At 39.0% G+C, this 13,279-nt stretch overlaps 1 protein-coding gene across 4 annotated transcripts in view; it reads right to left on the bottom strand.

Moving 5' to 3' along the window:
- Positions 1 to 13,279, bottom strand: part of LOC106054127 (uncharacterized) — a 426,772-nt gene that overhangs the window by 152,327 nt on the left and 261,166 nt on the right. For all 4 annotated transcript variants that reach the window (XM_056025641.1, XM_056025642.1, XM_056025644.1 and 1 more), the window contains 2 exons: positions 11,091 to 12,435; positions 8,858 to 9,019 (listed from right to left, as the gene is read on the bottom strand). In XM_056025641.1, the coding sequence (XP_055881616.1) occupies positions 8,858 to 9,019; positions 11,091 to 12,435 (1,507 nt within the window). The remainder of the gene's footprint in view (positions 1 to 8,857; positions 9,020 to 11,090; positions 12,436 to 13,279) is intronic.

Raw genomic sequence — 13,279 nt, 5'->3', positions numbered from 1 at the left:
GTACAGATGTACTGGAAGTATTGTTTAGAACAGGCGTGGGCAAATTACGACCCGCGGGCCACATGCGGCCCGCCGAAGTGTTTTATTCGACCCGTCGAAGTGTTTTATGCGGCCCGCCAACACCTATAGAAATCAAGTGTGCCCAAAGTATATACATAGAAAAATGCCAATATTGAAAATAATATCTATATAAATTATTGAAACTGTCTCATTATAAAAGTTTCAAGTAAACGAAGATTATGCTTATTGGCTATACATCAATACACTCAATTCAAGACACAATCTCTGAGTTTTGGGTAGGCTTGGAACAAGATGGCAAGTGTAACAACTGATGGAGCTCGATATTTGACTGAGAAAAATATTTTTTTTTTAAATAAAAAATATTCCAACCATAAACTCTAAACAGGAAAGTTTGCACAAAGCGGCATAAAATTTTAATAAAATATATGTTACAATCAAATGTAGTAATCAAACTTTGAAGAGCTATCTGGTGTTATCGACAGGTAGTTCCAATTTATGAACAAAATAATCCAATGTATCCGCTAGCATAGCAAGGAGAAGGCAAATGAGAAATAAAATCGCAAGGAAGAAATTGTTATGTTACTAGAAGGACATTGACTGTGACTTTGTTACCAATATTTCTAATGAAGAAGCTGAATGAAGAAAAATTTCAGGCATTTGTAATTATTACTTGCAATTGGTTATTTACATATGAAATATAAATGCATGTTAAATCTTTTCAAACAAGGCCTTCCCATTTCTACAGGCAAGCAAAAGAAAATAGTTTTTGTCATTTTCCTTTGCTGAAAGGTGAAACTATTTCTAGTGAAATATTTAATAGTTCAACACTTATTAAGATTCCTTAATTGTGAAATTTATAATAGCAGGTTTTAGATGTCAAGAACCAGTCTTCAATACCATCAGTTCACCATTTATCGCAGAAGCTGATTCAGCTCCAGAGGACATTACTCCAAGCAAAGAGAAGTTCCAGTCAGTACTACCACGGGAGTCTTATGGGTGCAGAAGCTGCTGTTCACACTATTTGGGTACACATACATCTGTTCTTCTTCTTCTTCGTTCTCATTTTACATTTTGGAGGGTTCAGATCAGTAATTCTATATCTGAGTTGAACCGCTCAGTGGTTTCGGGATCAGGAAGCTCTCCGAATAGTCTTTGGAGAGTCTTTTTCGGGTCTCTTGATTTGGTATGCACCATTGAAGGACATGGTCAGCATTCTCTGGTGATGCTCCACAAGGGCAGGTTTCGCTCGTCCCGACATTCAACTTTCGGAACATATATTATTGTCTCATTCAGTGAGCAAACATTTATTTGTGGAAACTAAACAAGTATTATCACTGGTCAATGTTAACTGACTGTAATTTGACAGCTGTCATATGTTTAGCAACTAGTAAGCTAGTTTCACAGTTCACATTATGCACGAGAGTAAAAAGTAAAATACTGCACATTAAGTACAACTGTATATTTGTGGGGATATTGTGATATAAAAGACAACAGCAATTTAAAAAAAAATCGTAAAATTGGTTTCAAAAATTGCAAACTCTTGTTGTAATTTGTCAAGTGGAGTGTGAAAAAAAAAGAAAGAAAGAAACGTGAATATAATACAGTTAAATAGGAATTTAAAAATATTCTAAACACTTAGCTAGCGTATCTTTCTAAGATATTTACATATATGCGGCCCGCCATTCCCAAATTTTTTTTTTATGCGGCCCTCGATACAAAAAGGTTGCCCACCCCTGGTTTAGAATATAAAAACTAACTGATCCAACTAATGAGACTTCTGAATCAATTGTCAGCCTACTCATGTAGATGACCAGATGGAAGTACCCAGTACACAGCTGAACTAAAGAGGCCAACTTCTGTCTTACATCCTCACAACGAGGCCACTAATTAGCCACTAAAGGCCGCAAGACGAGAGAACCTGAGGCCAGTATTAAGTGATACTGAGTGTCAAATTATCTAGTCACCAGACAATCAGATCCACCAGGCGGTGTCCGGCGAGGGGACACAGAAATATGTCCGAGTACAGTGGTGGCCGCATCAAAACCTTACAACGGACTAAATAAATACTGTTACGTTGAAGCTGGACGAAGTTGACCTACACTCATTACTAGAATTAATCTGCTAAGAAAGAAAACAAGTCAGGACTCACTTTCATTTTCCAGTTGCGCAGATAAGGTCAAAGGTTAATTAGTAGACGCTATAAACATCATCTGCTGTTGTTGTTTTTTTATTCTTAAGATAAAGTGCAGTTCGATTTTGTTTTTATTTAATTTCGTTTTAATTTGTCAAAATGAATTTTTCTTGGTATCAAAGGATAAGTACCAATTCTTCTTCTCGGCTCTAAACTTCCATGAATATAATAGTAGGAGCGTGGTCGAGAGGCTAAGTGCGCTTGAACTTGACTTGTCTTGGCTACCTAGAAGGGGGCTCGAGGTTCGTTTACTGAGCGCCTAAAGGCAGCACGGAAAACCAACTAATAGACACCCCTCCCCCCCCCCCACTGGTCCACAAATGAGATTGGACCAAAGCGCTCTGAGCATGCTATAAGCATGAAGGTAGCGCTATGTAAAAGCTATAATAATAATCTACTACTGGTTAGTTAAATGGATCGTGTCTAGGCGAGATAGATAGATAGATAGATAGATAGATAGATAGATAGATAGATAGATAGATAGAAAGATAGATAGATAGATAGATAGATAGATAGATAGATAGATAGATAGATAGATAGATAGATAGAAAGATAGATAGATAGATAGATAGATAGATAGATAGATAGATAGAACGCCAGAACGATGACCTGAGATGCCGCAACAAGTGGTCAGTTAGGACCAGTAGCTCGTTGCTACGTAACATAACGTGTCGTCAGACCCTATACGTGGCAACGAGCTATTGGTCTATACTGACCACAGGCTGTGACGTTGCAGATCAGTGGTCAGGTCTACTATGACGAATGTTGACTAGGTCACTTTTTTGTATTGTTATATATTTGTCTCGTTTCAGACTTTCTTTACGAGATTAAGTTTATTTTTTTTTATAACTTCAACATTCTAACTAAACGAAGACTTGGGATGATTGTTGCTTGTGATTGATTATGATTGTAAAGTCGACAAGAACATTTGGTGTAATATTGAAAGGAAGAAGCCATGAAATTTTTCACTGGAAGATTTCGTAATTTTGGAGTTTTTTCGTCGTATGTATTATTCTACAAAATGGTACATTTTGCCTTAAATTATATTGCTATATTTCATGTGTTTGGTCGCGTACGTTTATTTGCATATTTTCTTACATAAGAGACTAATAACTCTCGCACGGACTTAACTTATATAGTTTACGTTTGATACACATTTTGACATAATTACGGACACACACACAAACACATACCCGCAACACACCATCACAAAAGTCACGTGCATCTTGTTTTAAGTATTTTTAAAAGTCTAACAGAGATTCTGTTCTCTACCATTTGAAGATTCCAACTCCACGTCAAATGTTTTGATGCAACCTTGACATTGTATTGTAAGTTATCTTTTATTTTGATGACAATGGTGTCAGAAACAACAGATGGAGACGTTGAAATGTCATGAATAAGGAAAGAGACAACGGAATACATGTAAAGGGGAGGGGGGGGGAGAATTCAGAAATTGGAGAAAGATAAAAACAAAAGAGAAAGTGAATAAATGGTAATACGAAGAGAGAGAGAGAAGAAGGAGAGAGAAGAGAGAGAGAGAAGAAGTAGAGAGAAGAAGGAGAGAGAAGAAGGAGAGAGAAGAGAGAGAGAAGAAGGAGAGAGAAGAGAGAGAGAAGAAGGAGAGAGAAGATAGAGAGAAGAAGGAGAGAGAAGAGAGAGAGAAGAGAGAGATAGAAAAGAGAGAGGAGAGGGAGAGAAAGAGAGAAGAGAGAGAGTGGAGAGAGAGAGAAAAGAGAGAGGAGAGGGAGAGAAAGAGAGAAGAGAGAGAGAGTGGAGAGGGAGAGAGATAGAAAAGAGAGAGGAGAGTGGAGAGGGAGAGAGATAGAAAAAAAGAGAGGAGAGTGGAGAGGGAGAGAGAAGAGAGAGATAGAAAAGAGAGAGGAGAGTGGAGAGGGAGAGAGAAGAGAGAGATAGAAAAGAGAGAGGAGAGTGGAGAGGGAGAGAGATAGAAAAGAGAGAGGAGAGTGGAGAGGGAGAGAGAAGAGAGAGATAGAAAAGAGAGAGGAGAGTGGAGAGGGAGAGAAAAGAGAGAGATAGAAAAGAGAGAGGAGAGTGGAGAGGGAGAGAGATAGAAAAGAGAGAGGAGAGTGGAGAGGGAGAGAGAAGAGAAAGATAGAAAAGAGAGAGTGGAGAGGGAGAGAGAAGAGAAAGATAGAAAAGAGAGAGGAGAGAGAGAGAGTGGAGAGGGAGAGAGAAGAGAAAGATAGAAAAGAGAGAGGAGAGAGAGAGAGTGGAGAGGGAGAGAGAAGAGAGAGATAGAAAAGAGAGAGGAGAGTGGAGAGGGAGAGAGAAGAGAAAGATAGAAAAGAGAGAGGAGAGAGAGAGTGAAGAGGGAGAGAGAAGAGAAAGATAGAAAAGAGAGAGGAGAGAGATAGAGTGGAGAGGGAGAGAGAAGAGAAAGATAGAAAAGAGAGAGGAGAGAAGAGAGAGTGTGGAGAGGGAGAGAGAAGAGAGAGATAGAAAAGAGAGAGGAGAGAAGAGAGAGTGTGGAGAGGGAGAGAGAGATAGAAAAGAGAGAGGAGAGAAGAGAGAGAGTGGAGAGGGAGAGAGAAGAGAGAGATAGAAAAGAGAGAGGAGAGATGAGATAGAGTGTGGAGAGGGAGAGATAAGAGAGAGATAGAAAAGAGAGAGGAGAGGGAGAGAGAGAAGAGAGAGAGGAAAGAGAGAGATAGAAGAGAGAGGGAGAGAATGTGATGGTGAAGAAAGTAAAAGAAAAGAGTAAAAGGATAGAAAGATAAAACGAGGAAAGAAAGAGAAAGCGGGAGTAGGTGGAGAGAGAAAGAATGTAGAGAGTGGCTAGAAAATGAAAGATAGAAAGAAAGCCAAACAAAAAAACACGAAGGTATAAGAGCTGGAAACAAAAAAAAAACAGAAAGAAAGATGATGAAGACCACGAGGGCATCAAGTTTGTTACGGAAACAGACACGCGAGCGAGATTCTAAAAACTAGCAGACGGGGCATGTTTCTGGTCTTATGCATTCGCCATAAATAAAAGACAGTCAGTGACAGTTAGTACCGTCTCATGTCATGGGTATGGTTAAGAGAATGCATGTCTGCACGAGGTAATCAAAGCCAAGGGTAAGCAGTAGTCCAATCCAGATGCAACACTTTACAGCTAAACTAACTGACAACTTCTCAGTATAATGGTAACAGATGATGATATCAGAGAAATAAAGGAGTCAGATTTGTAACGAAATGTTTCTCATTTTCTCCAGAGCCAAGCAGGAAAACACAGACACTATCTGTACAAAAAAAAAAAGTTTTTCACACAAAATGTCATCCACAGTTATCTGCTCTTTGTGCACATTTTGATTTTAATTTGATTTTACAGCGAAAGAAAAAAAAAAGCGAGACAAAAAATGACATGGTTTGAAAACTCTAGAGATATATTTCGTATTCTCTACACCAGATACACCAAGGCTTGCTATTTCTGGCTTGGCCGCCATCATAGGAAATCCGAACAAAAAAAGAATTTGTTGGTGTATTCACTGGATTAAAAGTTGCATTATAACCAACTTGCTATTTACAAAAGTAAAACCACAATTATATGATATTCGTGCATCCGTATATCGGTATATATATATATATATAGGGGATTACAACTTCAACGTTTACTAATTACATATTCCGTGATCAGAACGAAAGGGTACTTTTTGTACTTAAACCAGATTCTTGTTTTTAAAAGACCGAAAATGTTGATGTAAGAATATGAGTGGAATATTGATGTAAGAATATGAGTGGAATATTGACAAAAGGATATGTGTGAAATGTTGATGTAGAGATGTATGGATGTGTAGATGAATGATGTGTGGATGCATGTACGCATAGATATGTGCATTAGTGGATGTCTGGAAATGTGGAGGTGTGGCTCACAGTGTATGTAGGGACGTTGCTCTTGGTGCAGACATAAGGAAGTTGGAAGGTTATAAAAATAGAAGAAAATTTCATTAACACATTCCAGTTTGTATATTACGAATAGAAGGGATAGAACACAGTCTGGCAGAGTTATGGAGACTGAGTGTTTTTGTGAAACAGTTGACCAGGATCAAGTAATCTTTGTGTCATTGACAACTTCTGGGATAAAAACTATTTTTAAAAATGTTATTACCATATTTCTTCTCTCTTTCTCTCTTTTTTTCTGTCTCTTTCTCTCTGTCACTTGTCTCTCTTTCTCTCTGTCACTTGTCTCTCTTTCTCTCTGTCACTTGTCTCTCTTTCTCTCTCGTCTCTCTCTCTCTCTCTATTTCTGTTATCTCTCTTTCTGTCTTTTGTCTCTCTCTGTATCTTCTCTATCTCTCTTTGTCCCTCGCTTTGTTTCTCTCTCTCTCTCTCTACCTCTGTCTCCCTATCTCTCGGTGTCTATCTCTCTGTCGGTCTCTTTGTTTCTCTCTATGTCTCTCTTTCTCTCTGCCTCTGTCTCATTCACTTTACATTTTACTAATTTCTCTTTCTCTGTCTTTTTCTTTCATTTTTTCTTTTTCTCTTCTTTGTCTTCTTTCTTTCTCTCTCTCGTTCTATTATTCTCTCTATATATTTCCCTTACATTCTTCCCTAACTTCTCTTTCTTTTACTCTCTCTCTCTCTGTCTCTATGTCACTTTTACTCTCTTCTCCCTCTTTTTCTCTTTTTCTTTCTTTTTTGTCTTTTCCACTTTCACATGATCTTACTGTTTTCTCTACGAAAAACAAAATAAAAAATGTTTTAAAATGAGACTGTCAGATTTCTTCTCTTTCTCTTTTCTTAGACATGTCTTTAGCATCCCCCCACCCCATCTCCCAAAAGAGAGAAAGCTGCTACTGTTGATTTTGATCTGTCTGTCTGTCAGAGCATCCGTCCGTCTGTCCAACTGTCACGTTTAGATCTCAACAAACCAAAGCTCTTGGAAATGTTACTTCGCCATTACTTTGTGGTGTGCTATAAATAATGGCTACAGCTGTTTGATATTCTGAGAACGTACTTTTGTTTTTAAAAATTAAATATGCATACATCTTTTTATACACAAACACAAACGATATATACATATATCAGAGAGAGAGAGAGAGAGAGAGAGAGAAAAGAGGAAAGTTATATTTATAACACGCTCTAGATTATGATCTTCCAACTTACGTCTAGAGAGAATTGAGCAGGTGCATCAAGTTAACGCACAATTTAACTGACTGACGGCCTAGAATCAATTCCATTCAGCATCATTCACCTGGACATTTTCAGGCCGGATGTAACTATCCCACCCATCATCTGCGCACTTCAACTGCGCACTTCAATCTCGTTAGTATCCACGTTGGTGGTCCAGTTCCCCAATACGTCACTTCTTAGCATCTGACATGCAGGTCATTCAACAACCCCAACCAGGGGATGGCAGAGAAACTGTTTTTTTTTTTTTTTAATTTTGGTGTCATAAAAGTGTATTAAAAATTGACTCAATATTCAAGGTGGATCTAAGTAAATCAAATGAACTATGCACAGCCGTTCACTGGCCATAGTAAAAAAAAATAAATTATAAAATCGATAAAGCCCTTAGTTGTCAGCTCACCGGAAGCTGAAGAACGCTAACCATAGATATGTATTCATACAAATGCTTGTCTTACATGTGACTTGTTGCTACACTTAATCATGTAAGTTCTTCTAAAAGATGGAGATAATTTCGAGATGTTGGATCCTATCAATTATGACATTTTTTTTAATCTCCTCAACCAGAGGTTCTCAAACCATTTTTGACTCGGGGACCCCTTTATATAGCCAAAACGTGCCCACAGACCCCTAAATGAAAAAAAAAACTACATAAATGCATGTTACTGGTACATACGTCACAAATGTGGAAAAAAACAACATTTTGTGGTGAAGTGTTTATTGAGACTACAACTTTTTGTTTAGAATAAAATGGACAAAATGACTTGGATAAGGTTCATACAATTGTATGAGTATTTATGCTCTGCTCAGCGAGCACAATATCGAGTCGGTTTATTTTTATTTTGAGATGAGATTCATTACGACATTGAATATCCACATTATACGAAATAAGTGGACGGGAAAGCGGTTAACAACTTCTTTACAATGAGTCATAATACATAAAAAAATAATAATAAATTTGCAATATGTTTTTTTAGGCAGAACTTGTGGTCTCCTTGTTTACACATTTAAGTTCCTCGTTTCTGGATATTTCAATAAGCTGCTCCTGCATTAGTATGGATTCATCTGTGATTGTGATCTGAGTTTGTCAATACTCAGGAATATCTAAGCGACGCATTTTTCGAATCTTTGGTTTAAGTCATACAAAATAGTACGTAACAGAAATCTTAAACATAATGAGGGACGAGTTTATTATCATTTAAATTAACCGATAGGATAAACTGGCTTTCAGCGAACATGTTTTTTTTTAGTTTTATACAATTATCATTTTTCTGCTGACCCACTTCTGTTATCTCGTGGACCCCTGGGAGTCCGCGGACCACAGTTTGCAAAACACTGTCCTAATATATGGATTTTTTTCCCCCGCAGTTCTTATTGAGATGACTATTGCAAGATGACTATAGCAAGATGACCTATAGCAAGATGACTATAGCTAGATGACTATAGCAAGATTACTATAGCAAAATGACAATAGCAAGATTACTATAGCAAGATTACTATAGTAACGACTTGACCTACCTGTCGCTGGGGTTTTCCAGTATGGACTCCAGGTCAGATATAGATCCACTGTCCTCTGCTACGCGGCGGCGACATCCAGGCGACACGACCAGCTGGGGGTCACTCTTGCGGTCACGTCTCAAATTATGAAGCTCCCTGAATTTGGTCAGTTCGTGTTGGTATCTTGGACAGAACAAAAAGTAGTGGTCATAGACGTTAAAACAATCAAGAAAATATGGTATTGGTTGGAAAAGCTGGTAATTGTAAGCCAGTGTTTCTCAAACTTTAACTTCTGCTGACCCCCTGGATTTAAAAAACAACAACATTCGCGCTGTTGCTGTTTTTCCACTTTTATCAAGTAAGGGAGTTTTGGGGTAACCGTAAACTCCGTAGAAAGTGGGCTAGTTGTTGAGCATTTTCTGGTATTTTCAGGCTTCACAAATTCCTTCTCTTGGTATGTAGAACGCACATTTCCCACTATTATAAGAATGCAAGTCCTATAAGCCTTAAGCCTTTAATTAAATGAATATAGGGAGGGACAAACGATGCTGAAGTCTGAGAAAACAACTACGTTTTTAAAGGGGTTATTGTCCAATAGAATCTCAATAGAATCCCAATAGAATCTCAATAGAATCACAATAGAATCCAATAGAATCCAATAGAATCTCAATAGAATCCCAATAGAATCTCAATAGAATCCAATAGAATCTCAATAGAATCCCAATAGAATCTCAATAGAATCCCACAAGAATCTCAATAGAATCCCAATAAAATCCAAATAGAATCTCAATAGAATCCCAATAGAATCTCAATAGAATTTCAATAGAATCCCAATAGAATCTCAATAAAAAAAGACATATTAAAATTGCACTAAAAACACGTTTTGAATCGATTTTTACTAAGACCACTGTTTAAGAAACAATGTTGTAACCAGAGTTATGCTTGCTAGTAGATAGATAGATATATAGAGAGATAGTATAAAAATAGAAACTTTGACATCCCGGAAGTGTCGTGATCCTGACGACCATTGTTTACGGGCAATAACTCTTAAGTCAACAACACCACTGAATGGCTTCCCTTGTCCAAGTAGTACTAGCCGTGACAACTTGGGCTCACCAGAAGATGTATAAGTGAGCCACCTTTCCTTGTCAATGGACGCTAAGTCTTAAGTTATGATGTGAGATTGAGGAGATATGGGGGGGGGGATAGGACGGGTATTAGAAAAACACGGCCGTTGATACACAGAGGTTTCACAAGGAGCACACAACTAAGCCTTTGTAAATACCGGTATCAACAAATATATAGACGTGCATCAAAGATAGAAGTATTACAGTCCTAGCTGCATGTATAATAGAAATAATTGTCTAGTTCACAGTACAGTGATTCCAAAAGTATACGAAGGCTCATTTAGATATTGTATTTTATTTAAATGATTTTAGGTTTTAAAAAAACAGTCAATTTTTCAAAAGTTCGATAAGAAGATGAATAGAAAGAAATTTAAACAATTCTGGATTTCATTAAAAATGTGGACATTCTGATAACACCAATAAAGGTTCTAGAGAGCTGGTTTGTCACAAGATTTCATTAAGTCTTTCTGACCCTGGTAAACCGTCAGCCAAAGACACGGAGAAGCTTTACATAAATAGCAAGTTCTGAGAAGGGGACTTTACTCTTCATAGTTTTTTCTAAAACAGCAATGATGGCTGCTGCAACTGAGTTAGGGTTACTTGTGACATCTCGTGACAGACACATGAAACACAAAACTAAAAATAATTTCAGAAATATCAGCTTATGTCACAGCTGCATTGCAAGGCTGTTTGAACAAGAAGTAAAGCTGCCAAGCAAAGATGTTTTTCTAGGTCTGTAAATCTTTAACAACACATGAAGCTTTAAATATGTAACTGAAAGAGCAATCCCCAGCAGAGACTTTAGCTACTGCCCTTAAAATGAAAGTAAGCCATCTCCAATCCTTTGAGGCTTCATAGTTTACTAGGCTATGGACGATTACGTCATGCATATGTTTATACACACTACACACTACATAATGCTGGCTTTCAAACTGGGAACTTCAGCTTTTAACCCTATACCTGCAATACCATATATATGTATGTTGTCTAAAAAAATATCAACCATTAGGTTTATTGGTGGACCCTACGATAATCTCCCTTCTTTTAACCATTCCAACATATGACATGTGTATGTAGTTTAAAACGAATCAAGATAATATTCTAAGCCATCTAACTGCGTTTATTACCTTATGTTTTCTACGGCACCCATTGAGCTGGGACGAGGGCGTCTCCAGAAGTTTGCCCTCTTGCTGCTGTTACAGTAGGCTGTTCCCGCCAGCACCGTGGCGTCAAAGCAATTAGGCGTGGTGGTGCTGTTGCTGCGGCTGAGGACGCAATGACGCTGGTACATGTGGCCGGGAGGCAGATCCGGAGCGCTGCCGTAGGCGCTGTGCTGCTGGATAAGATCGGAGTGGGAAGAGCTCCTGCCGTACGTGTGGAGCGCCGGACGGCGAGTGGTGTGCGGAGGGCTAGAGGCCGGACTGTTGGACGACAGGGACAATGACCGGAAGTAAGTGTACATGGCCGGACCGGACATCGCCCTGTGTAAGTACGGGTGGCAAGGACAGTCGTTCTGAAGATAGCACTGAATGGCCACGTCCTTTTGCCAAGGGTACCTGGAGTCAAAACTCTCCCCAACTATGTCCAAGTCTTTCAAATGGCCCACTCTGGTTGTGTGGTCACTCAATGACCGGTCCAGCCCGACCAGAGGCCCCGGGCGCCGTGTGCGAGGTGGGGAATTTAAGCTGGGTACCCGGGCCTCTCTCCGTAAGGCACGGATGGGTACTTTCGGTGAAGGACTCCCCGTTCCGCTATAGGAATAAGACCTTTGGCTAGAGTATCCGGCCGGAGGCGCCCGCGTGTAGTCCCCATCGTCCACCTCCTCTATCGTGGCCGTCATCAAGTTCACCGGTAAAGAAGAAGAGGAAAAATTTCTTCTGCGGGTCTCAGTACTGTCAGGGGCGTGCATAGTCCGAGATGCCAGAGTGGAAGGCTTCACCTGATCTTGTTCCACACTGGCGACAACACCAACGAAGTCCGACTCATGTATGCCGTTTCCGTGGATGCGACTTCTTTCGGGTAAAACAGAAGTGACAGAGAGCCTTTCAGGAGTCACAGACGTTCGACACTGCTGGGCGACGCCTCTGTCGGTGTCGTTCTTCGGATATCCAAAAGTGTTTCCCATGGTATCCTTGGTGTCACCATTATAGCCAAGATTTGAAGTCGGTGAAGGCGTTTTACTGACTTTGGTAGAGGGCAAGCTCTCGATGTTCACAGGCGTTGTCTCTGAGTCACGCTGCAAGTGTTTATTGTTGTTGTTGTTGTTATTATTGTTGTTATTATTATTATTACCGTTAACGCCACTGAGAGGCTTCGGACTGAGGCCGTGATACGAAGACGTAGAAACGTCTCCCACGCTGTCCGTTGTCATGACTGGACTGACCTTCTCATATCTGGCTTCCGACAGTGCCATCTTGTCCACTGGCGTGACGGACGCCGAGTCCACCCAGGACTCCAAGTCGTAAACTTCATCTGTAAATAGAAACAGAAATGTGTCTTTGATATATTTATATTATAGAACGTATACATTGGAATTGTTATAAAGAGGTCTGAGGAATGAAACATTTCAAAGTCTCGACTTGAATCAAGTTTTAATTTCACACTCTTTTGGCCTACTTTTGGGTTATGTGATAGGGTACTTGTAGAAAATTATTATTCATAATCATCAAATGTCCGATGGTTGTAGTTTTTATTTTGTTATCAAAAAACCATTTTAAAAATAGCTAAAAATAAACATAAATGTGTAGAAGACATGGCGAGTCATTGATTACAAATAATGTACATAATTATCAAATGACCTTTTGTGGTCATTGTCCATTTCTTTTCATTCAGTTTAAAAGATTAGCTCAGAACATTTCCAAGGTTTCTATGACCAGGAAGGAAGCTTCTAGTGGGTGAAGACTTCTAAAGAACTAGATCCTTAGAGTAGTGGTCCCAGATTGTTGCAGGATTTTTCTATCAGACAGTCCACGCCGGAACGGATTTAGGCTATAAGCTATTCGAGATACTTGACCTAATGTTATAATGCTATAGGCTATTCGATATATGGGACCTAATGTTATAACGCTATAAGCTATTCGAGATATGGGGCCAAATGTTATAACGCTATAAGATATTCGAGATATGGGACCTAATGTTATAACGCTATAAGCTATTCGAGATATGGGGCCTAATGTTATAACGCTATAAGCTATTCGAGATATGGGGCCTAAAGTTATAACGCTATAAGCTATTCGAGATATGGGACCTAAAGTTATAACGCTATAAGCTATTCGAGATATGGGACCTAATGTTATAACGCTATAAGCTATTCGAG

The sequence above is a fragment of the Biomphalaria glabrata genome, chromosome 4, assembly GCF_947242115.1.
Source record: "Biomphalaria glabrata chromosome 4, xgBioGlab47.1, whole genome shotgun sequence".
Taxonomy (NCBI): Eukaryota; Metazoa; Mollusca; class Gastropoda; family Planorbidae; genus Biomphalaria; species Biomphalaria glabrata.
The sequence above is the reverse complement of the archived record's forward strand: the minus strand, read 5'-3'. Positions and strand labels throughout refer to the sequence as shown.